Below are 25143 nucleotides of genomic sequence, written 5' to 3'. Positions count from 1 at the left end.
GGTACTTTTTGTGAAGAGTATGAGTATAAAATAGTGAGGCTGACTTCCATTGGCCACCCATGACAATTAGTTATGACATTGAAGGTGGGCTTTGTCTCCATAGCGGTCTTCCCACCTCTCAAAATTCCAGGGGCCAGTATCAGACTTTCAATCCCGTATCCATCTGAAAGGTGCAACCACACAAAGGTGAATCTACCTAAAAAATAAGGTTGGTCTGTAAAACCCAGAGCTGCCTCTTACTTGGTTTCCCTAAGACTGTGTCCCGAGGAGGTTACCAGTATGTTGAAAGTAACACACTGTTCTGGAGTAAAAGCTCTTTGTGGAAATTGTTTGACCATCAGTTCAATGAGTGTTTAAACTGCAGGCTCTGCTCTGCCCATCTTGATTAACTGCGCTCACCAACACCGATTTCTACCTGTCACTCTTCCACTGGAAGACTTTCCATGGTTCTTGGTTGTGGGCACCTGTGGTTCTCAACTCTGATTTCATCTGGACAAGGCTGTCTGGTTCTGTCACCTGCCATCCTAGGGCTCTTTGAAAAGTTACTAATGTCTCTGTGCCTCAGTTTCCATCTGTAAAATGGGTTGGTAATTCTGTCAGGGCTGAGAGCAATGCCAGACCCGTGCTGGCTTTAAGGGATGCTACTCTCCTCATCACACGTAAATAAATGACTGTCACAGCCCTCTGCCTTGCCCCAGTGCTCTCCTCTGTTCTGTAGCTCATGATGGCCCGTGATTCTCAGATGAGGAAGTGGAGAGGGGGCACCTTCGGGACCTCTGGGGCTGAAAACACACTCAGATGTTCTGATGTAACTCACTAGAGGGGCGCTCTCCCGCCCTCCACCCCCGCGGGCATTCGCTCATGAGAATCACGTGAACGCCTCCTGTTCAGATACCCATCCTGAAACTTGGCAGACAGTTTAGACCAAGCCTGGCCAGGTTAGAAATGACTGAGAGGCTGAGTGAACAGGAAAGCAGCAGATGCCACTCTGGGCTAGTGGGTCGCTGTTGCCAGATCTCCCGATTTTTCCCAGCAAAGCTAGAAAACTGGATCTTTATGTGAAATTGCCTGCATTTTATATGTGAGGAGATTTTAAAAGTTACATGTTTGAAATAAAATTTAAGAACAGCCTTGGGGGTCATTAATATCTGAGCCAAACACAGGTAGATCAGACGGAGGAAATCCAACTGCCAACCTCTGAACTTTACAAACCCCTGTTCCTTCCAGAGAGCTCCTGAGAGCAAGAGGACTTCTGACTCTTGTTTACAGACGCGAGCACTGATTTTCAGCAAAGCGAAGGTCATCTAAACCGCAGCAAAAGGGGCCAGACAGAGCTTGATCCCCACTGCCTCCTCCCCACCACGCAAGAGCCTCCCAATCCAGCCGCCTTTGGGGAGACGCCCAGACCGCTTGTGCACGGCTCACGTTCCCCTATTTGTACACATCACCATCCATACACCAACTCTCCCACTTCATGTAAACCCTCCTCCAACCCTGCCCTGGCGCCGGGCACCGTCCCAGACTGATAGTCGGTGGCCAACGAATTGTTGCTGCTCAAAGTAATTAAAGTAATTAAGCACGTTGGGTTACTGCATTAGAGTAATAGCTTACTTAATGGCCACTTAAATACTCTGTAATGTCAGTCTGTGGTCTGCTTTGGAGCCCCTAGATTATAAAGTAAGTGAGTTTCTGGATTTTTCACTAGCTCAAAGCCTTCGTTGATTCATCTGTTCATTCATTTATTTGTCCTTTCTTGAGCTACCCCTGTGGCTAGGCCCTGTGCTAGTAACAGAAATGCAGTCCATGCCTTCATACAGCTCACAATCTCCAGAACCATCTTGATAGCTTTAAGTGTAGATATTATAAAGGTATCTATTCATTATAAAAGTGAAAAGGACAGATTAATTTAATACATGGATACACAGGGGGAATTCGGTTGGAAACGGAGACAGCTGTATACAAGGAATCTCTTCCCCCTCCCCAGGCCTCCTATCTGGTGGCTCAGAAACAAATAGTTATTTCCTAAAGCAACCGAGGAAGCCTGAATGATTCCTGCACAGAGTTGGCACCAGAGGAGCAAAGATCCAGAAGAGACCTTGGTGAGCCTTTGCCCCATCCAGGAAGGAATTATTGACCTTTGAAGGCAGCTTTTCATGACCTTCCATCTGTCTTTGGCCTCAAGGACTCCTGAGTATAAACACAGGTACTACCTAAGTAATGATTCAAGCAATTAGATCTCATTGGGTAATTCCAGAGAAAGTTTGTTTTGGTGAATTCAGGCTTGCCCTACAAGAAATAATAAAGGGACTCTTTCAGGCTGAAATGAGAGGATGCTGGAGAGCCACTTAAAGCTGGATAAACAAAGATCTTTGATAAAAGTAAATACATGGGCAAATATAAAAGCCAGTATTATTGTTATTTTTATTTTCTACATGTTTTAAGACAAATGCATAAAAATCAACGTAATATGATATTGGACACACAGTGTATAAAGATGTAGTTTGTAACAACAACAACATTAAAGAGGTGGGTAAGGAATTGTATAAGAGCAGAGTATGTGCTACTGAAGTTAAGTTGATAGCAATTAAAATTAGATTGTTATAACTTTAAGATTTTAAATGTATCATAGTAACCATGAAGAAAAGATCTATAAATATACACAAAAGGAAGTGAGAAGGAAATCAAAGTGTGTCACTACGAAAAAATCAACTAAACATAAAAGAAGGTAGCAATGGAGGAAATGAGGGACCAAAAAATCTATAAGACATACAGGGCTTCCCTGGTGGCGCAGTGGTTGAGAGTCCGCCTGCCGATGCAGGGGAAACGGGTTCATGCCCCGGTCTGGGAGGATCCCACATGCCACGGAGCGGCTGAGCCCGTGAGCCATGGTCGCTGAGCCTGCGCGTCCGGAGCCTGTGCTCCGCAGCGGGAGAGGCCACAGCAGTGAGAGGCCCGCGTATCGCAAAAAAAAAAAAAAAAAGACATACAGAACACAAATAGCAAAATGGCAGATGTCCTTCCTTATAAGTAATTACATTAAATGTAAATGGATTAGACCTTCAAAAAGCAGATATTGGCAGAGTGGATAAAGAAAACATTATCCAACTATGTGTTGTCCAGAAGAGCCTCACTTTAGATCTAAAGACACAAATGGGTTGACAGTGAAAGAATGAAGGTATTCTATGCAAATAGTTAAACCAAAAGAGATAGTGATATACTATCATCAGACAAAATAGACTTTAAATTTAAAAATTGTTATAAGAGTCAAAGGAGGACATTATATATTGATAAAAGGGTCAATTCATCAAGATGATATAACAATTAAAATCATATGTGTATTGAACAACAGACACCCTCCCCCTAAAATTTATAAAGCAAAGATCGACAGAAGTAAAGAGAGTTATGTAGTGATAGTTGGAGACTTCAATACCCCACTTTCAATAATGGACAGAATCATCAGACAGATGATCAATAAATATGGAAATAGAGGATTTGAACAACAATATAAACCAACTGGACTTAATAGACATACAGAATACCTTACCCAACAGCAGCAGAATACACATTTTTCTCAAGAGCATGTGGAACATTCTTAGGATAGACTGTATGTTAGGTCACATAACAAATCTTAATAAATTTTAAAAGACTAAAATCATGCAAAGTATCTTTTCTGGACACAATGGAATGAAACTAGAAATCAACGGTAGAAGTAAAATAGGAAATTTCACAAATGTGTAGAAATTAAACAGCACATTCTCAAACAACCAATGGGTCAAAGATTAAATCATAAGGGAAACTTAAAAATACCTTGAAACAAATGAAAAAAAAAAACCAAAATGTATAGGATGCAGTAAAATTATCCCTTATTAATACTGGTGCAAAAATCCTCAATAAAATAATAGCAAGTGGATTTAGCAGTATATTAAAAGGATTATACACCATGATCAAGCAGCATTTATTCCTGGAATGCAAGGGTGGTTCAAAATATGAAAATTAATCAGTGTAACACATTCCATTAATATAATAAAGGAAAACTAAAAATATAACTACCATACAACCCAGCAATCCCACTGCTGGGCATATACTCTGAGAAAACCATAATTCAAAAAGAGTCATGTACCACAATATTCACTGCAGCTCTATTTACAATAGCCAGGACATGGAAGCAACCTAAGTGTCCATCGACAGATGAATGGATAAAGAAGATGTGGCACATATACACAATGGAATATCACTCAGCCATAAAAAGAAACAAAACTGAGTTATTTGTAGTGAGGTGGATGGACCTAGAGTCTGTCATACAGAGTGAAGTAAGTCAGAAAGAGAAAAACAAATACCATATGCTAACACATATATATGGAATCCAAAAAAAAAATGATCATGAAGAACCTAGGGGCAGGATGGGAATAAAGACGCAGACCTACTAGAGAATGGACTTGAGGACACAGGGAGGGGGAAGGGTAAGCTGGGACAAAGTGAGAGAGTGGCATGGACATATATACACTACCAAACGTAAAATAGCTAGCTAGTGGGAAGCAGCCGCATAGCACAGGGAGATCAGCTCGGTGCTTTGTGACCACCTAGAGGGGTGGGATAGGGAGGGTGGGAGGGAGGGAGACGCAAGAGGGAGGGGATATGGGGATATATGTATATGTATAACTGATTCACTTTGTTATAAAGCAGAAACTAACACACCATTGTAAAGCAATTATACTCCAATAAAGATGTTAAATATATATATGTATATATAATGAAGGAAAAATTTAAAAAAACACTCATGGTCATCTCAATTGATGCAGAAAAAACATTTGACAGAATTCCACACACTTTCATGATAAAAAGCACACAATAAACTAAGAATAGAAAGGAGCTTCTTCAACATGATAGAGGCCATATACATAAAGCCCACAGCTAACATCCTAACCCTAGCCCCTTCAAAGGGAACTCAGGGCACAGCTGTACAGAGTCGCAGCTTGATTCCTCTGGAAAACAAGGTTTGAGGCGAGCAGCAACATGCTAACAATCTCCTGAAGAGGCACAAGCCCACAGGGTGCGGACCAGCGGCCATGGGAAGTGAGGCCAGGGAAGGAGAGAGGAGAGGCTGTACTTTGTGGGCGACTTGGAGAAGAGCTTGGAAGAGGTAGGCATGCTGGCTCGTTAGCCTTCTTTATTTTTATTTTATTTTATCTTTTTTTTTCCACTAGCCTTCTTCAGAAGAGTGGAAGGAGGTCCACAGGAAGGGATGGGGGTTTATCTACCACTGGAGGGGGTTTCCTCCTTCTCTTGTCCCGCATTGGTCAAGGTCCATCCGTTGGGAGTTATTTCCTCAGGATTCCCAGACTGCATCACCTGGCCCTTTGTTGGCTGCAGCAAGCAGCTCCCACGCCCTGCAGCATGCTGTGATTTTCAGATTTGGAAGTTGGAGAGGTGCAGGGGTCTGAATGGCGGTCTCCCAAAAGGTATGTCCACCTGCAACTTGTGAATGCAACTCTATTTGAATAAAGGGTCACTACAGATGTAATTAAGGTAAGGATTCTGAGCTGAGATAATCTTGGATCAGGGCGGGCCCTAAATCCAATGACAAGTGTCCTTAGAAGAGGATGACATGGAAGAGAGGCCAGTGAAGGCAGAGGCAGAGCCTGGAGTTTTGCTGCCATGAGCCGAGGGATCCCCAGAAGCTGAAGGAGGCCAGGGGCCCACCCTCCACCGGAGACTCGGGAGCCAGCCAGGCCTGCCCACGCTGGGACCTTCAGGACTGCGAGAGGATAAACTTCGCTGCTTTAAGCCACCAAGTCTGTGGTCATTTGTTACAGCAGCTCTAGGAAACACATACCAACGAATACACCGATGGGGCTGTCCACAAAAAGACCGGGAAAGGAAGAGGGCAGATGCGGAGATTCGAGGTGAGCAACCGTGTGTCCCATCCAGCGCCTGCTGCAGACCCGTGTGGAGGGAACAGGGGACCTAGGGACGCAGGCCTGCTGGCAGGTGGAGGTGGGGTGTGAGGCTGGAGCTCAAGTTGGTGGGGAGGCTGAGGGCTGTTATCAAAGGGGGTCACCGGTTCATTAAAAACGGATGCTGTTGTCCAGGAGGATGACGGCAGGGGATGTGAAGAGAAAAAAAGGGATAAACACAGGGTTGAGATGGTCTCGGCGGGGAGCTGAGCTCTCGTGGAGAGGGGCTGTGGGCAGGGATTATCTGGCAAGTATTGAACAGATGAATGGCTGGAGTTTTAGGTGCTGATAATGACATTGAAAAATGTCCCCCAAAGATATCAGGCCCTACTCCCCAGAGACTGTGACTATTACATAGCAAAAGATGTGACTAAATTAAGGATGTTGAGATGGGTGGGCTAACCTGGATTATCTGGGTGGGATCTGGCTAAGGATGTACATGTCCTTCTAGGAGAGAGGGCGGGGGTGGGGGAGATGTCACACACACACACACACACACACACACACACACACACACACACACACACGGGACAGGGCTGTGTGAGAAAGGAGGCCGAGACTGGAGTGTGATGGTCATGAAGCCATAAACCAACGAACACCAGCAGCCACAAGAAGCTGGAGGAAGCAAGGAAGGATTCTCCCCTAGAAGCTTCGGAGGGAGGTTACTTCTGTTGACACCCTGATTTCAGCCCTTGATACCAACCGACTTCAGACTTCAGACCTTTAGAACCGCGAGAGAACACATCTCTGTTGTTTTTAAGGCCCCCAGCATGTGGCAATTCGTTACAGCAGCCCTAGGAAGCTAATACAAATGGGGAGGAAGTCAGGGCTGATTTGGCCCTGAGTCATAGCTCCTGCAGGAAGGAGGGACCAGGAGAACTCAGGGGCACGTGTAGAGGAAAGGAAAGCGGAATGGACGACGATTCAACTCCATACACAAGTTCTGTAGCAGATGCTGTCTGACGCCGTGAACCGTACACGCTCACCCTTGAAAAACAACGACAGAAGTACGATGTCTTGAATGCCCAGTACAGATTTTAGGAGGAAGCAGGGTGAGTAGAAGACCGGGGTCCCCTATAGGAGGCACTGTTGGGTGAAGATGAACTCAGGCGTCGAAACAGAAACAGAAGGGACCTGCGAGGAGGGGGGCGGTGGGGACACAGAGCCAGACCCCCTGCAGGGCAAACCGCACGCCCGCCTGCCTGTACCCCACACGCGGAAGCATCACCGTTCTGTTTCCAATCTTGCTCTACTTCAGAGCCGCGGGCTGTGTCTGCTCGGGGCCAGAACAGCTGGGCAATTCAGGAAGATCATTCGTCAGACAGTTCAGTGGGGCAGCACAGTACAGAGCAAAGCACGTGAATTACTTACTCCAGTCCCGTCCCGAGCCTCCCTCATCAGCTTTTGAAATGGCAGGAATTGTACCGCATTACAGATGGAAACTCGTAGAGGTGGGAACAGAGCCCTGCCCAGGGTCAGAGCCGAATTCAAACTCGGATCTGTCTGCCTCCTAAATGCATGATTTCTCCATCGGTGTGTGGGGGGAACGGGTATATATGCTCTTTGAAATTTCTGAAGCAGTTGGCCTGAGATAAGACATGTGTCAGCATGACTAAGGCACTTGAAAAGAGCGAGGGAAAATCTGTTGAGAGCCACCTCCCCATATTAGAGACCAGGGGGATCCATGGACCCTCTGAAATGGTTTGCAAAATTGTACAGGCATGTGTCCATCTGCTAGGTGGCAAGGGCCTCAACTCCTACACCTTAAAATACGTTAATCTTGGGCTTCCCTGGTGGTGCAGTGGTTGAGAGTCCGCCTGCCGATGCAGGGGACACGGGTTCATGCCCCGGTCCGGGAGGATCCCACATGCCGCGGAGCGGCTGGGCCCGTGAGCCATGGCCGCTGGGCCTGCGCGTCCGGAGCCTGTGCTCCGCAGCGGGAGAGGCCACAACAGTGAGAGGCCCGCGTACCGCAAAAAAGAAAAACCAAACCAAAACAAAACAAAAAACGTTAATCTTGCTGCTCTAGACATAGGGCACCATGCCAGGCTCTATGAGTAACCATCAGTCTTTCTAAATCTAATGCTAGTTGGCTGCCCATAATCCACAGACAAAGACAGTGCTTTGGGAAGAGGCTATAAAACTGACATATAAATACGTTTTACTTCTCAGCCCAGGCAACATCTGTCTGGGTAGTTCTGGTCACACGTACGTATGATATAAAGATATAAAAGGTGCCCCCCAAAAGGAAACCCAGAAGTTACCAAGTCGTTCACGACTACATAAAGACTCTATCAAAATTCTTTAAAGCCTTGTGTCTACATGCCCTACTCATCTCCCTGAGACTTTCTAAACTGCTAGAAGCCCTTCTCAGTGAGGTGACAAAGGTTAATTAACAGGGCGGCCCCCTCTACATCAGAGAAGCATAGACAAGGAAGGGAGAGAGAGCTTGAGTCAGCGTGGGCAGAGATTTCATCCTTACACATTTGTTCTGACAAAACCCATCTGGATGAGCCTGGGTTCTCCAGAGGAACAGAAACAAGAGGACTGAGGGATCGGCTGGTTGATAGGAATTGGCTCCTGCAGTTATGGAGACAAAGTCCCAAGACCTGCAGTCGGCAAGCTGTTGACCCAGGAGAGCCGATGACACGGTCCAGTCTGAGTCTGGGAGCTGTGACCGGTGTCGTCCAAAAAGAGAAAAAGATTTCTGTCCGTGTCTGCTGAGACTGTTCACGTCCCTGCAGCTTAAGAACACCTGTTGGCACTTCAAGGTGGGCAAGAGGCCCTGGGTCCATCCTGCTTCCTTCAACTCTCCTGGAAATGGAGCCAACCTTCCAGCCGCATCCATCTGGGAATCAGGAATTATAATCACTAAGGGACCATATCATATCTCAAGTAATTAGGTGGGAAAATCCTAGTGGCCACCCTATAAATCTAGATCACAGGCGATAGTTGAATACACCAGATGGTGGGCACTGGTCTGTGCTCAAGTGGCTCAGCTCTAACCTGTGGTGTTTGCAGGAAGATGTCCATCCATCTGTGTTCACTGTCCTTTTGTCCATATGGGCACCAGGGTCAGGGCTCCTGGAGCACATTCCTTGGGGCTCCCAATGGTACCCCTGTGTAAAAGAGAAGCTGGGGGAAGACAAAGTGGATGCAAGAGTAAGTAAAGGGATGGGGCTGTGGGACAGGCCCGGGGGTGGCCCAGGGTGGTGAGAGCAGCCTGAGACCCAGGGAGCCCCGGGCTGGCTTGGGACCCTCCGCAGAGGGGGCTGGCCACCTGGCCTCCTGCTGTGCCCAACAGCCAAGGTATTTTCAGTTTTTCGATGCTGGGGGCTGCGGGTCTACCCCTGGTCACGTTTGTCTCCAAGTGAAGTGGGCTCAGGAAGCAAATGCACCACCGTCCCAAGCAAGAGCCTGAAGGGGGTGGCCCCCCGCCTCTCCTGCTGCAGCCAGCCCAGAACTCAGCCGTAACACCCTCCTACTTCTCCCAAGACCCGGCTGATCACAGATCAGAACTGGCTAATCCTTTCCTCCCCAGCCGGCCCAGCCTCGGTGTGTCAGAGCTGCTGCCGGAACACCGGATGCATGAGTACAGACGTTAGCGCCTTTGATCTCCGAGCACGACGACATAGACTTATCAAATGTTTGCCTCTTTCTGTCTCTTCGAAAGGCTGATTTATAGGACACAGCCTTAGCCTCCCTTCCTTTCTTGAAATATGAAGTGTTCGTGAATAGCCAGGGTAATATTTAACATCCTGCCAAGGAGGCTTTCGCACTAACAAATGCACTACATCCCCGCCAAATGGACCACATCTGTTTGGGCTCCTCTTTTTGGACTAAACAAATTAGCATTAAAATGCCTCGCGGAGAATGCCAAGTGTCCCTTTCTAGATGAGGGGGCAGGGACAATTCCGGGGGAGCCCGGCTCGCGGCTGATGCTTTCCTGTCCCGTGTGTCTGGGCAGGAGCCGGGTGGTTGGCGGGGAGCCAGGGAGCACAGGGACCCCAGTGCCCACAGAAGCTTAGGGTTGGGGCTACTGGAAAACGGACCTGCCTGGCTCATTCCTGGCTCTTTGATCCAAAGTTTTCCCTAAACGATTCTTGAGAAAATGGAAGTGTCTTCCAAGAAGCACTTTACTTGGAGAAGAAAGCAGCTGACTTTAAAGGTGCTGAGGCAAATGCTCTTGACAGGAACTGACTTAGCTCTGAGGGTGGCCCTGCCGCCCTGAAGAGGGCCCCGGCCTGGAAAGTTCCGGGGGTGCGGCTGACTTGGTGTATAGAGCAGGTAGTAAAACGCCCTGGGTTTTCACCTTGTTAATGGTCTTGTAATAAGTGGACCTTCACCGGGGTCTCTATATAAAGGAGGTCCTTCCTTACGATGAGTCGGGGACAACAGGTGTCAGGCGGTCAGGACAGGCTTGCATCGTGGTGATGGGCGGTGGCATCTGAGGGTCCGCATAGCCGCTGGGCACTGCCTTCGCTGGGATCCCTTTCCCGGGGCCTCTCCTGGGGCCCACTTCCTCACGGCCCTGACCCCAAGGCCTCTCCGAGGACCAAACTATGGGGTGGCCAGAAAGCTCATTCGGGGCTTGCCAGAAAATGTGACGAACCCCCGAACGAACTTTCTGGCCAAGCCAGTACAGTGTGATTCCCCTTTGTCCACCCTCGTCTCACCGAGTTCCTCAAACCTTCACAGTGGGAGGGGACGGCTGCATCCCGCACGTGGGCTGATCGACGTGAACCAGGCCAAGTGGGTCAGGAATCAGCACAAACCCTACATCAGGCCAAACAGGGCCAGCATCTCAATGTCCACTTTCTTTTTCTTTGGGTTTGAACAAGCAGCTGGCTCCAGTCACCCAGTGGCCCACTGAGGAGGCGACCACAGTTACCGGGGGCTTTTGTTTTCTTCTCGAGATATCCCAGGCGGGAAGACAGGGGGGTTTGTTTTCTTCACTTCTGCACCCCAGCACCTCACCCGAGGTAAGTAGTAAACAAGTATTTGTGAATAAAGGAATGAATACTTGTTTAAGGGGTGTCTGCTTCTTCAGGGGAGACAGCCTGCCAAGAGTGGTGACAGCAAGTGGAGAGACATTCTGCCGCCTGGATCGAGCCGTGCCTGGTCTCACCTGGCTGCAAGGCGCTAGCCTTTCTCCAGCCAGTGACGTTATAGATGGCTTTCTGGAGCTGACAGGTGATGATGCTTTGCCCCCAGAGTTGGTTTCTTATTTTGAAACACACTGCATTGGAGGGGGAAGAGGCCGAGGGCCTCGAAGGTGCAGAGCTGGACCCCCATTTCCTGTAGGACGTTGGAACGTCGGTCAGAGGACACGTGACAATGTGTCCAGGGCACCAAGTGGGGAGGGGCTTTCACGGCGCGAGACAGCTCGGGTGCAAGCTGGGCCCCCACCATCTGGAAACGGATACCTCTCTTAATGAAGGAAGAGATTTTAGCAAAACATAAAAAGCGTGATGCCAAACGAGGAGATGAACCACCAAGCAAAAAAAAAAAAAAAAAGTTAATACTATGAATGAAGGATTTGGAAGACAAGCCCTGAGGTCCAACCCACAAAATAAAAGAAGTTATTGGCACAGTACTGCTATGAATCTATACACCTTTTCATTTTTTTAAATCTTTAAAATTTTTATTTATTTATTTAAAAAATTTTGGGCCATGCTGCACAGCTTGCGGGATCTTAGTTCTCCCCCAGGGACTGAAAACAGGCCCCTCGGCAGTGAGAGCCTGGAGTCCCAACCACTGGCGCCAGAGAATTCCCTACACACCTTTTAAATGTATTCAGATATTTTGATTTTGCAATAGTCTTTCTAATTTTGTTATTCGTTTCTCATGTACCATCATGTCCTTTTTAACGTCCCTCTTTTATTTTTTGTTATTTTATCTTTTCAGCACAGTTGTCTCCCGGCCAATTAGTTTGGTGGCCAAAGTACCTAGAACCGGAGGACTTTGGGGAAGAAGCTGGAATGCGCCTTCCAATCCCTCCCTGAGAACTCTCCAGAGACTAAGCTCCTGGGGGTCACGGCCGAAGCTGGGTTCATCCCTTTGTCCCACACCAGGCCCGGCTCACGGCACGTGCACGGTCACTTGCTCAGTGGATGACAGAGAGGCAGGTGCCTCTCCCCTCACTGATGCTTTGTTTGGTTTGTGTTTGTCTGTTTGTTGAGGGTGGGAAGGGTGGAGGGCAGTGTTTGTGTTAGCCCAGCTAATGCTCCCGGGATTGTTCGTCTTGTCATCTGGCCCCTCTTTAGGTGTTCGGGGTAGGGTTACTCAGCCAAGCACCCTGCTCTGCCTTCCTCTGCTCCCCTCCCCTCCCCACTCCTGCTCATCCCCAGCTCTGTTCTGGGCTTTGCTTTAGAGAGAGGAGCTGTCGGGTAGGATCTGTCTGCTGAGGACAGCTGAGGCTTTTACCAAGACCCTGGCACTCCATCTTCACCCCTGGCCTGGCCGACCTGCCGTCTTGCACTTGGGGTCCTCCCTCTCTTGGCTTCCACTTCCTAGGTAGCCCCCCACCTTATGCGCCAGGTCGGGGTCCCATTCCTTTAAGCTGACCTGGATGCATAGGCTGGCTCTCACCCGCCGGAGGTGGGTGACGATTAAGGAAGAAGATGGAGCTAGACACTAGATTCTCTGCTAACGCATTTGCAAAAGCAAAAAGAGAGAGCAAGAAAAATCGTGGCCAAGAAGCCGACTTGACTAAGAACTCCTTGCTGCTACATCATTGAGCCAAGACAGCCCTGAAGACACAGGAAAGAGCGCAAATATACCACACTTTGGAAAACAAAGACTGAGTAACATCAGGAAGGCTGATAGTAACCATCTTGGCTCGACTCTGGCTGTTTTCTTCACAAGACAGGTCGAGAGCTGCGTCTGCCCTGGATTCAGTCACATGGGGCGTGTGCCCTACTCACCTCCCCCAACCCCGTGCTGGTCCCAATGGAGCCGAGACAAGTGTTCCTCCAGCCCCAGCGCCTGCCCTAAAGCCACCCATTCATTCCTTTGCTCACTGACGGAGCACCCGCCTCGTGGTCACTCCCAAGTCCCTTCTATTCTGGGTGCCCGTGGATCCAGCAATGAGAAGCAGACGCTTCTGCCTTACTGGGCTTAGGATCTGATGGTGGGGCAGGGAGATGGTGCATGGACAGGTGAGCAACACCTGCAGGCTGCACACTGACAGGTGCCCCGGGAGACACAGCAGGAATGGTTGGGGGGATAGTCTGAAGTCAGAGAAGGGAGATTCCAGAAACAAGAGAAGCTGTGGGTGCTGGTCTGGAAGCAGGGGAGGGCCCTCTGGTCGGTGCAGCCCTGGACTGTCCTGCGGGTGGGGTGGGAATGGGGACTGTCCCAGCAGTGGGATAAGGATGGTTTACAAGCCATTTTCTCTCACGAATCCGCCTGTTATGAACAGCTTTCCGAATCAGTTCCTTCTTGATCCCGGGCTAACAGACCCTGTCCTTCTGACCACAGGGGCCTCTCGTAGCCCAGATGGGGTTATTCACTCAAAAAGCACTTACTGAGGGGCTTCCCTGGTGGCACAGTGGTTAAGCATCTGCCTGCCAATGCAGGAGACACGGGTTCGAGCCCTGGTCCGGGAAGATCCCACATGCCACGGAGCAACTAAGCCCGCGCGCGAGCCACAACTACTGAGCCCATGTGCCACAACTACTGAAGCCCGCACACCTAGAGCCCGTGCTCCACAACAAGAGAAGCCACCACAATGAGAAGCCTGTGCACTGCAGCGAAGAGTAGCCCCCTCTCGCCCCAACTAGAGAAAGACTGCGTGCAGCAGTGAAGACCCAGTGCAGCCAAAAATAAAAAAAATAATAATTTCAAAAAAGCATTTACTGAGCACCTACTCTGGGCCAAGCATTGCTCTAGACACTGGGGAAAAAGTGCCGTGGAGCAGCAGTAAAGTCGATTGCTGGACCCTGTTTGTTTTCCACTTGCTTTTTATTTAGTTGCCTGCCAGTTGACACCACTGATCCTACAAGACGGATGGAGAAAACGTGCCCCGGACACAAAGAGCTTTGTGGATGATCGCTAGCTGGCCGATGATTCCAGAGAAAAAGCAAGGCAACATCCCAACCCAGTTCTTCTTTAAGTCAAAATCTCTTGGGCTGTGAGCATGTCATTAGAAAGGTCAAGAGGGCATTTCCTGAAACCCTTTCTCCCCTGAGTCCCTCCTGCCGTCAGTTACAAGTGTCCTGCTGTAACAGGAGTGTGCTGGGAAGGGGTGGGGGGGTGGAGGTCAGAGGACGGAGACCCTGACTCCAACTGAACTCAGAGAAGTGAGACCCCCATCACACCTGAGTCAGCAAGCAGAAAAAGCTTTGCTCTGGTCCCAGCATTGCCATCGGGCAGAGGAGTGCTGAGTCCTAGCTATTTTCTTATCAAAGCAAAAGGAGTGAGGATGGACTGAGAAAAAATAAACGGTCAGAAGGAAATTCAACTCTGTATATCCGCAGAGCAAAGCAGTTTCCGACAGCCTTGTTTTTTCCCTCTAGCATCAGGGTGTGGGGCACTCAAAGTGTATTTAAAGTGCAATAAAGGTGTTTTGACTGGGCAAGACAGACCCTATTTTTATGTTTGAAAACACAAACCAATCCTAGGAAGAGGCAATGATCAGCATCCCCCTCACGGTTGGCCTACAGAGACGGACGCTTTGGTGAAATTTGGTTTTATCCTCAACGGATACAGTGGTTTTACTAAAAGGAAGTTGGTACAATTTTCCCAGAGTCAGAAGGAATACTGTGTTAAGAATCATGTTTCTTAAAAAGCTAAATAAGGAAACTGGACATGACCCCTTTCCTTGTCATTTGTTTGCCATATTATGAAATAAAGTCCAAGTGCGATCCCGTTTCAAAGCACAGGCTTCTGCTCCTACCCGTGTGGCCCCCTGCCGCCTGAGTCAGGGCCCCCAGCTTGAGTCCTGTCCTTGCAGCCACTGGCCTGACAGGCTGAGTGAAACTCTGCACATCAGGTCCAGACAGGGCGTCCCAGGCTGGGCTCCTGACATGGCCAGGGAATCACCAGGATGAGCAAACTCAGACCCTCCTATCTGTAACCTTGGGTCTGGGAGGTCCTCTGCATGTGCTCGTGCCTCCCCAGTGGGGTGACAGGATTTCCCAGAGACCTGCCGAGGGACGCTTGGAACACACGGGCTGCACCGTGCGGGAAGCGCTACTGGTCATCGGTCAGGGTCAGAACACCGGGCTGTGGAGGTGAAGCCCCGGGACGTCAAGAGCCCAGGTGACCGAGCAGCTGTCTGGGCTCTAGGGCTGAGGGGGTTATGGGAGCGTGAATTCCACGTTCCCGCAGGGATGAAGGGACAGGGGTCTGGGAAGGTGGTGGTCTGAGCACAGGGTAGCCCCAGGGAGGTGTGAGAAGCAGCATGGCGGCGGGGTGCAGGTGGGGGTGGCAGTGAGGGGTTCCCGTGGAAGGTTCTCATCCTGGGGTCTGAGCACCAAGGAGCTGAGACATCATTTGTTGTTCAGACTGCGCACTGGGCACTGTATTTTTTGAGCCGGGGAACGACAAGTCAGGAGGTCAGAGAGGCCCCAAGGACCATTTCTAGGGCGATGGTTTTGAAGGGAGGGGAAGGGAGAGACTGGGTGATCCAGAGCAGAGGGTGGGTGTCAGGCGGATTCTTTCAGGAGCGCAGGCTGCTTGCTTCCACCCCCTCAATAAGAAACATCCCCGGCTGGGGCGTTCTGCTCTCCTCCCAGCTCATGAAAGTGAGGCAAGTGTCATCGGTTCCACCAGGAACTGGAGATGGAGTGGAATGACGCCACACGCACTATGGTTTGAGCTGCTGGTTTATTGCAGCAGGAAGAGAACCGACTCGCTTTACAAATCTGAGGGCTGTGGATGTCCCCACCAGACACACTCGTGCCAGTTCCCACAGTGCGACCGGGACGCAGCCAAGAGGTGATGTTTCAGGTAAGCGGAGACAGAAATCAGATGCTACCTGCAGTCGCTTTGGAAAGTTTTGAGAGAACAGGCTTATTGCAGGCACTGTTTAAGTGTTGCATAAATTCCCAAATGGATTCCTTCCGGGGCACTGAGTAACTAAAGTATCCTTTTTTTTTTTTTTTTCTTTTTGCGGTATGCGGGCCTCTCACTGTCGTGGCCTCTCCCGTTGCGGAGCACAGGCTCCGGACGCGCAGGCCCAGTGGCCATGGCTCACGGGCCCAGCCGCTCCGCGGCATATGGGATCCTCCCAGACCGGGGCACGAACCCGTATCCCCTGCATCCGCAGGCGGACTCTCAACCACTGCGCCACCAGGGAGGCCCTAAAGTATCCTTTTAAGCTTCAAGACCTTCGGGCAAATGGGACAGTGGACAAGCAGGTGGGTGTGAGGGCCGAGGAGACTGCTGGTGACGGAGGCCGCCCCTGTCTGCGGGGACCCATGCGCCTCCCAGGCCCACTAAGCACCCCCATCCGGAGTCCAGCTCCCGCTTCCGGCTCTCCAAGCCACCGGACGTGCGGAGGCTAATTTCTGAATTTAGAAGATAGCAGGATGGAAATGTGTTCCTCCCTAAAGGGACAAGAATGTGAGCTATGTGGGCCGGCCGGCCCCTTTCTGATTTCCCTTCTCACTCAGCCTTGAGCCGAGCTGATGACCGCAGCAGTGACTAAAGAGGACGAGATGGATCAGGGCCGGAGGGATTTCTAGTTAAGTCTAGCATGACCCTTCCAGAAAGAAACGCTCTGACACCTCGGATATTTTAAAGTGAACTTTAAAGATGCCTTTGATTCCCTGGAGTTTCTGAAATGCTGATACATGATAGGGTGGGCGGTGGGTGGTCCAGTCTGAGATTCCCCAGACAACCGTTTGGAATTCCTCCCGCAGAGGCTGGGCAGCAGCATGTCCTTGGTGTTGTTATCCTCTGAGGGAATATGAGGCTGAGGATGTGTGTGGGACCGAGGAAGCTGGACCCGGGGGCCCTGGCTCATTCACAGGAAGGGGGGCTGCGACTGGCAGCCTGCATTTCTTCTGACAGCCGGCGAGGGACCAGAGGCCACGGAACCACAGATACCAGAGTGCGAGTGTGCACCTCGTCCGGCCACCCTGGTCGGCAGCTGGGAAGTGTGTGTGGACGGGCTAAGAAAGGAAGGTGAGCTTGCACTTCTACCCGAGGGGGAGAACGAAGTGGGTGGGGTTAGAGGAAGAGCTCTGTAAAGACCCTCAAAGAGAAATGCTCTCCTTACCTAAACCTGCAGAGCCAACCCAATTCTTATTTGGGGAGCATTTTGGATATCACCGTGGAAAGAGTTGTCGAGTGATCACCGAGCACCAAATTAGTTTACAATCTTGTTCTCAACGCAGCGACTTCTCTCCTGGTGCTTTGGAATTACCAAAATATCCTTGCCTAACAGCAAAGGGGGGGGGAAAAAAACCCCTGTGCGTCTCCCTGGATGTGTTTTGCTTCTCCCCACGCGCCGGTCTGCCGTCAACTCTGCGGCCCGCCCGCGTCGCCCTGCGCAGCCGGCCGCTTGCAGGTCAGCATCAGCAGCAGGAACAGGGGCAGATGCCAGAGGCTGCAGAAGAACAGCTTCCGGGAGCTCTTCCGGTCTGCGTCCCTGTAGAACCGAAAGCTGAGGTAGGAAATGTACAGGTTGATGGGGAGGGCGATGACGGGGAAGGTCCACGTGGTGACGTCCAGGGCGGGGGCCGCGGCGGACATTGCGACCAAGGCCAGGCAGTGGCGCAGGGCGACGCGCCGGCACAGGTCCGGGTGGGTGACCGACATCATGCAGTAGCCGCCCCGGGAGTAGTCTTCGCGGAGGCCCCAGCTCAGCGCGTTGAAATGAGGAAACTGCCAGGAGTAGAGGATTCCTCCCAGAAGACACGCTCCTGCACAGAGGTTTGGGGAAGCAAGACACACCGTCGTCAGAGATCTACAGAGGCACCCTTCCGACAGCTGCCGGCCCTGGCGGCGCGCTCCCACCCCGCAAGCCGGACTCCCTCGGGTCCTCGCGCGTCTGCGCTCCCCTCTCTGCTCGGAGTTGGAGGTGGGCGGGGGCGGGAGGCTTCCCACAAGGCTGAGCACCTGTGGCACCTGACCGCCCCCCGCCCCCTGCGGTGCCAACACCGAGACAACAAAGGAGGTGACACGTTCAGGGGAGGCCCAGTCCCAGACGGCCTTCTGGGCCGGTCTTTTAGCTCAGTTTCCACCAGCCGGCTCGCGAGTGAGGGGCTTGGGCAGCGAGCTGGAAGGCCGCTCCGGGCAGGTGGCAGCTCCCCGCTCAGCACCGACAGAACCGCAGTCCTTTTGGGCGGCACCGGGGATGCGGGGGCAGCAGGCGGGGCGCAGGGCCCTCACCGCAGGGAGGGCGGGGGACTCCCCAGCGCAACCTGGATACGCAGAGCGGCACAGGGGCAGCGGCTCTGCGGTTTCTCAGGACAGGTGAACACCTGAGCACCCTTTCTCCGGAACTGGATCTTCCCCCCAACTCGGTGGGGTGAAGGCTGCCAGTTACTGAGTGCCTCCTTCTAACAAAGACTTCTACAGTCACCTCACTTAATCCGACTGCAGGACTTGAGGTAGGTTTTATACTCCTCATTAAGCAAACGAATCAGATGATGCTAAGTTCTCCAACAAGAGGTGAAGGAGGAACTCAGCGGGAGCCCGTCTGATTTCAACCCCGGCTCCCCCGCGGCACTGAGCCCGGTCTGGTCTCCGGAAGGAGCTGCAGCCATTCCTGAGCGGAAGGTTCATTCCTCCTCTCCTCACACAGGGCGCGTTCCCCGAGCGCCCACTGAGAGGCGAGCGCGGCCTAGGCACCGCGGATGCAGCGTGAGCGCCAAGCCACGTGGGCCGAGTTCCCCCAGAGCCGCGCATCCAGAGGCCCGCGGCGGCTATGCGGAAGCATGTGCAAGGGGGGCGCAGGGCACCGAGGCGCAGCGCACGGGGCGCAGCACGTGGAGCGGAGCAGACGTCTAGAGGAGGATGTCTGCGCCAGGGAAGAGTGACCAGGCCAGTGCGGTAGGTAATCAAGGCCCCCGGGCAGGAGGCGCGGCAGTCAAGGCATGACAAGAAGACTAGGGCGTGTGTTAGGATCCACAGAGCTGTACATCAAAACAACACGGTCGATTTTACTGTATGATAATTTAAAAAGTAAATTAAAATAAAGGCAGGCATGTGTCTGGAGTGCAGAGAGCAGCGGGGCCCGGCTCCAGGATCAGCCAGAGGGACGGGCAGGGCCACCCCCCCTCCCCCCCCCCGCTCTGAAGGTGGCGCCAAGGACTGTTCCATCCTAGAAGCAGCAGAAAGCCGTGGAGGGGTCTTAACGCGTGAGAGTGCACGTGTGCCTGTGGCGAGAGGGGCTGAGGAAAGGGGCCCTGGTGAAAGGACACACTGGAGGGGCCCAGGCAGCTCTGGACGGATCACTCAGGAGAGGAGAGGAGAGGTGATGGGAGTGAGGATCGGGGTGGTGACAGTGCAGCAGGAGAGATGGGCCTGAGAGGGACCAAGGAGGCAAAGGTGACAGGACGTGAGTGCAGAGAAGGGAGGGAAGCGTTGGGAGCGATTCCTGGGCCCAGGGGTGCCCGGAGACCCCGTGCCCTAGAGGACACACCCGGAAGCCATGCAGGGCAGCTCCTGAGGGTAACTCCGGTGTGTTCGGTCTGACACACCCTTGGGACATCCACATGGCAAGTCGTGAGGAGGGTCTGGGCTGTGATGCGTCCCCCACGGAGTGAGCCACCTGTCCCGTCATTACCTGTTTCCTTTTCCCTCCGGGATGTGAACTCCGTGAGGGTTTGTTCCTCTTTCTTTCATCTCCAGAGAGAAGCGCTGCATACCATGGGGCAAAGGGTCCTCCAGCCCAGCCCCGGAGCCCATGTGCACAGAGAACTGCTCCACAAAAACCATTCCCAAGACCCCCGTTTCCAGCACTGATGTGTGAACCTTAGGACCGCCAACTGCCCCTGCTTCCTTCCTCCTCAGAGGGTCCCGGACGTGCTGACGCACTCGGGGTTCCCTGTGTCTCAGACCCTCACCTGCCTCTGGGGCCCCTGATCCGAGAACTGGGAGCTTGAGGACCCACTGGAACCCACCCTGGGAAGCACTGTCCTGCAGGGGGCTTGAGCATGTGCACCCACTGTCCTATCTTAGATGGTGATGCAGATCTTCTGAGCCCCTCGTCTGTGGGAATGTGCAAAAAAACAGGGCGAGGTCTGGGGTGGCGACTGCTAACACAGGACCCTCACCAGGAGAAAACACAGTCAAATCATTGAGAGTCCTCCAGAAAGTAAGTGTGGGCTCCAAGTCCTGCCATGCACCTGCCAGAGAGGATCAGAGGAAGGAACCCCCTCTTCATTTTGGATCTTTATTTGTGAGTCAACCAACTCCTCATCAGCCTTCCAATCCAGGAGGCAAAGACTTGCCCTTAGGGTCCCTATTTTGGTAGGGTGGCTTTCAAATTCCCTCCAGACCATTTTAACCCTATCTATAACTAGCATATATATATATATCCTCATTCATGTAGACACACTCCAATTTGAACAGCAAAAGAAGCAGCTACTGGGACTTCCCTGGTGGTCCAGTGGTTAAGACTCTGCGCTTCCACTGCAGGGGATGCAGGGTCGATCCCTGGCTGGGGACCTAAGATCCCGCATGCCGCGGGGCCAGGAAAAAAAAAAAAGCAGCAGCCACTATTTGTTGAATCTGGTGGCAAACAGGATGGCGTCAGCCACCCACCAGGTATGACCCTGGAGGCCAGAGAGGCAGCGGCCAAAGCGACAGAGCCCTGCACGGGGTCCAGGGGGAGGCGCACACGATGCAGGTGGCACTGACGGCTGCTACTCAGAGAATCAAAAGAGGGTGGCAGGGCGGGCGACCTGGGAGTGGCTGCTCAGGGAAGGCGTCCCCAAAGGTGGTGTGTGAGCCACGTCTCAACTGCACTGATCCTGGGAAGAGGCACTCGTCATGTCTCTGGGAGACGTGCAGGCTGCGGGGGAGGGATGGGGAGTGAGGAGACAGCCAGCAAGGGCGGGGCCGGGTCTCAGGGTACCTGCACACCCGATGGGGAGGGGCATCTCCCCCAGAGCAGCGGAGAGCAGGGAGGGGGGACACGCGGCAGAGACCACCGAGGGGACAGGTGGTTGGGGGGCACTGGAGTGGCACACACTGATGCCTTTTCCTCCGGGGGGGACCCTCACGGTTCATGGTGGAGACGTGAAGGTTCTCTCTGTGGCCGTTTTAGGTTTGCCCAGCAGACATCCGTCCCCACGAAGGCCTGGAGGCTTGTACGCAGGCCCGCGGAGGGGAATCACGTCCATGCTCTTCTGTTCCCGGCACCTTCCTACAGGCACAGCTGTTCTCACCTCATAGATGAGAGATTAAGTAACTGGCCCAAGGCTATTCAGCACCACTGGCACCACGTACCAGCACCTTCTCCTAGAAAGCTGTTGCCAAACAGCAATTGAAAACGGTAACAAGGGACTGCCAGGTGGTCATCAGAACACCAGTGGAGGAGAGTAGAGGAAGGCTCGCTAGAAGGAGAAATCCCACTTATTAAGGTACGAGCCTGGTGCCTTAAAAAAACAAAACAAAACAAGGTTGTTCAGTTACAAACACACAGGTAACATTTTTCTTGACAGTGAGCACCCTTGGGGAATTAGCCAAGACAGAAGGGAAGGGGGCACCACCCAGGTACAAGTGAAGTGGAAAACAGAGCGACAGAAGGCAACTTCTCTTTTGTATTCCGATGGCAAAATAGAGCCATCTCTGGATGTCAGAGGGGCCAGAACAGAGGAGGCAGTGTGACTGGTTCTTGGGGCACCGGGCCACTCGGAGGCTTTGAGCGCAGCCCTAGCCCAGGGGGGCCGACAAGACCAAGCTGTGTCCCCACAGGAATGGCATCAGGGATCACGCAGAGACCGGGGAGGGGACAGGTAAGTCAGGGCTCAGGAGCTGTTTTGCTCTTGCAATAGACGAGAAAGAGCCAATTCGGCCAGGAAACCAGGCTTGAAACGGTTAAGACATCAGGCTCCCACGTGGAATCTTGCTTGTCTTTCTCAAAAGCCCTCTTTTTTTCTGTGCCAATTGGAGTATTCTGTTTTGCTCAATACACGTTTTTAGTTACGCTTCTCCTTCAAATAACATAATTAAAAAAAATCACTTTCATAAGAGTGGCATGCTGCTTTCTCTGGGAGAGGAAATTGGGTAGGGGTTTGGGTCATGTCATAGATGAAAGAGCTTTAGAAATCACAGCTTAGCCTTCAAGGAGTGTAATCAGAAAACCCCACCCCACACAGCTCTCCTCGATGGGCTGCAAGGCCTCGGCTCAGTAAAAGATGTAAAACAAATGACTGTCTCCATCAAGATAAGGCGAGCTAGAACAGGAAGGCTGGAATTAGTCCAGGGGCCTTGGGGGAACCCACCTTCCTCGTGGGAGGAACATAAAGCCCTCGGTTTCCTGACTCAAAGGCTTCACCTCAGCCTCACCCCCACAAAGCAGTCTGTTTTTACTGGGCCCATGGTCTGTGACAACAAATATTTACTGTTTGCCCACTATAGGGCAGGCACCGGCTACTCTCAAGGCCTCTGCTGGAGTCTGGCCAGGGACAGAGACAACACACAAGGGATCACAGCCCAGGAATGTCACCTTCGGTGCAGGGCTTCAGGGGAGCACACAGGAGCAAGACCTCAGTTGGCCCTGGAGAGGTCAGGGAAGGCTTCCTGGAAGAAGTGATATGTAAACTGAGATTCAAAGATGGTCTCTGAGGTTCAATCCATTCACACAAGCCATGCGTTTTCTCCTTCTTTTCAATGTGTTTTCTCATTTTCCTACCGGTCTGCAGAATCTTCATACATACTTGGTTTAATCGTATCCAGAAGAAATGTCTGCTTCCTTTCTTTTAATCAAATATCTGTTGGTCTATAAATACACAGGATACGGAAACTTGTGAGATAGTTGGCGTATCTGTGCAAACGGACTCTCCAGAGGACAGCAACTTCCTGAGATCGTGACGCCATGATTCCAGCTTGGAGGCAACTCCAGAGAAGGGCCAGGTGTCTGCGGCCTTACTTCCTTCCCTCCACACACAGAAAACAGAGGTGAACTCGTCGACTGTGCTGTGTGTGACCCTTATCTCCTGGCACCCTCTCCGATTAGGGGGGCTCCTTAGGTGAGGCAAGGCCAGCCAGTGTCTTCCCAGTGACTCTTGGAAAATACTCTCGGAACATCTCCCAAGCATCTCTACGCCACACCGGCAGGTGGAGACCCTCACCCTTGTCCCCTCTGCTCAGGTCCGTAGCGTACTTCCATCATTTTGTTGGCAAACAAAGCCAAGGCAATCCCAGCCAAATGGCTTCCCAACAGAGTGGAGACAAAACTCTCCAAGTTGGAGCTCTGACTCTGTATGGGCTCTTCCAAAACACACTCCTCTGGAATGGAGCTCAGTGGTTTCAGCTCGCTTTCTCTGCTGCCTGGTGGGCTTACGTTCAACCCTTCCCACCCCGACCCCAACCATTCACTGCCCTTCGCTGCCCATGCAGGGACTTGAAAAGGAGGAGAGACGCAGGTCCAGCGAAGCCCGGGCTGGGCTCGGGCAGTCCTCCCTCCGTGGACAGTGGGCTCCCTCTCTCCATGTGGCCCTCAGCAGCTTTGGGGTGTTGTGCTCATGTAAACTGGGGCTGGCTGGGGGAGCACAGCCAAGTCCAAAGCTTCATAGTCAGCAGTTTCAAAGCCCTTCTTTTGAGGGTGAACACAGAGGCGCCTGTGGGACAGGTCAGCCTCCCCCATGTGGTGAACTTCCAGGGCGCCGCAGAGAAAGGGAAGAGGATGGGGGCCAGTTCATCAACTGCATGGCGACAAAGGGGAGATGAAAAGTCCCCTGGAAATAGGAAATAGAGTCGGCAATGGCCGCCTGCCCTTGAAGAATGCCCTGGCAGTGACTGGGGAATGATGAAGAGGCGAGGCAAGGAGAAGGGATGCTCTCCCTGCCTCCCTCCACGGTCCACTCCCCACGGTCCCCGCCCCGCTGTCCACGCCCCACCGTCCATGCGGAGCCACCCGAGGTTTCATTTGAAGCACAGTCGGGGGCAGAGGCAGCACAAAGCCCTGACTCTGAGGAAGGTGACCCCTCCCCTCCTTCTCCCCCCGCTTCCCTGGGGGCTCCGAGCCTCTGTGGGTGCTCTAGGAAACTCACCTGCTCCCCACTCCTCAGCTCACCCTCGAAGGTCTGTCCCTTTATCACCCGAGCATGAATCTGTTTGTTGAACAGAACTGACTAAATGTGCACTGCGGGCCAGGCCTCATCTACTGTGTTCCAGCTCCTGTGATCCTGCCCGACTACGTGACCCAGGGGTGACAAGGCCGGGCGCGTTTTGTGCCAAACGGTCGCCAATTACACCGCCGACCTCCGGCTCACTGCCTGTTTCTCATAAGGTCCTTCTCAGACTTTTGTTTCTTCGTCTTTGAAGAGGAGAGGGCTCTAAATATCGTTTGGTTTGCTAATGTTCCTGTAATGTCTCTTGGTCACTCTGTCTTTAGAAATGTCATTTATCTTAATCAATCTCAAGCTCTAAGACTAGTTATGGAAAAATCTCACACAAAAGGAATTTACTTGTTTTCGAGTTTGATTTCAAAATGAGGCAGTGTTTTAAAGGAAATCTTCAAAAGGGCTTGGGTTAAACAGTGCCTGGTACTTGTAAGCCCTCAATAAATATTTGTGGAATGAATGAGTGAGTAAATTCTATTCTACCTTCTCATCCCAGAATAAAGGAGGTAAATAAAGTGAAACAGTATTTAACATTTTGTAGTTTACCAGCTGAGGCTAAAAAACTCATTCTCTTTTTGTTACTAGAACCATCCATCTGTCAAATGTCACTTCCTGATAAGAGTCTGTCTCTCCGAGTCCTCATTTGTAACATTCAACTGAATGTTGGCTGACATAATTAATGTTGACCACACAACAACATCTGAATTACAAACCAAAGGCCATTTACAAATCTCCTCAAGGCAGTCACCAGAAGCATGCCATAAACACCCAAGACCGGGGATTTATTCAAATATAGGAAAATAATAAAACAGAACCTGAGCCTTTTTAAGAAATGGGGGTGATGGGAAGAGAGGTGGCTTTGGCATGGGGAAGGGGGAAGGGACTTTAACCCGAAGCCTTCGGGATAAACTAGACCATCTCTGGAGGCGAATGCTGTTGAG

At 51.7% G+C, this 25143-nt stretch overlaps 1 protein-coding gene across 2 annotated transcripts in view; it reads right to left on the bottom strand.

Moving 5' to 3' along the window:
* Positions 1 to 16243: 16243 nt before the first annotated feature.
* The window catches only part of COX10 (cytochrome c oxidase assembly factor heme A:farnesyltransferase COX10), a 111224-nt gene continuing 102324 nt past the window's right edge, over positions 16244 to 25143 (bottom strand). Inside the window, exon 7 of one of the 2 annotated variants that reach the window (XM_081219284.1) lies at positions 16244 to 17827. In XM_081219284.1, the coding sequence (XP_081075410.1) occupies positions 17424 to 17827 (404 nt within the window). In that variant the 3' untranslated portion in view covers positions 16244 to 17423. Of the gene's footprint in view, positions 17828 to 23527; positions 23816 to 25143 lie in introns of those variants that run through there. The other variant, XM_081219285.1, reaches the window with a different exon arrangement.

This window comes from Mesoplodon bidens, assembly GCF_964165515.1.
Source record: "Mesoplodon bidens genome assembly, chromosome: 19".
Taxonomy (NCBI): domain Eukaryota; kingdom Metazoa; phylum Chordata; class Mammalia; order Artiodactyla; family Ziphiidae; genus Mesoplodon; species Mesoplodon bidens.
Note: the sequence above shows the minus strand (reverse complement) of the source record. Positions and strands in the feature narration are given on the sequence as shown.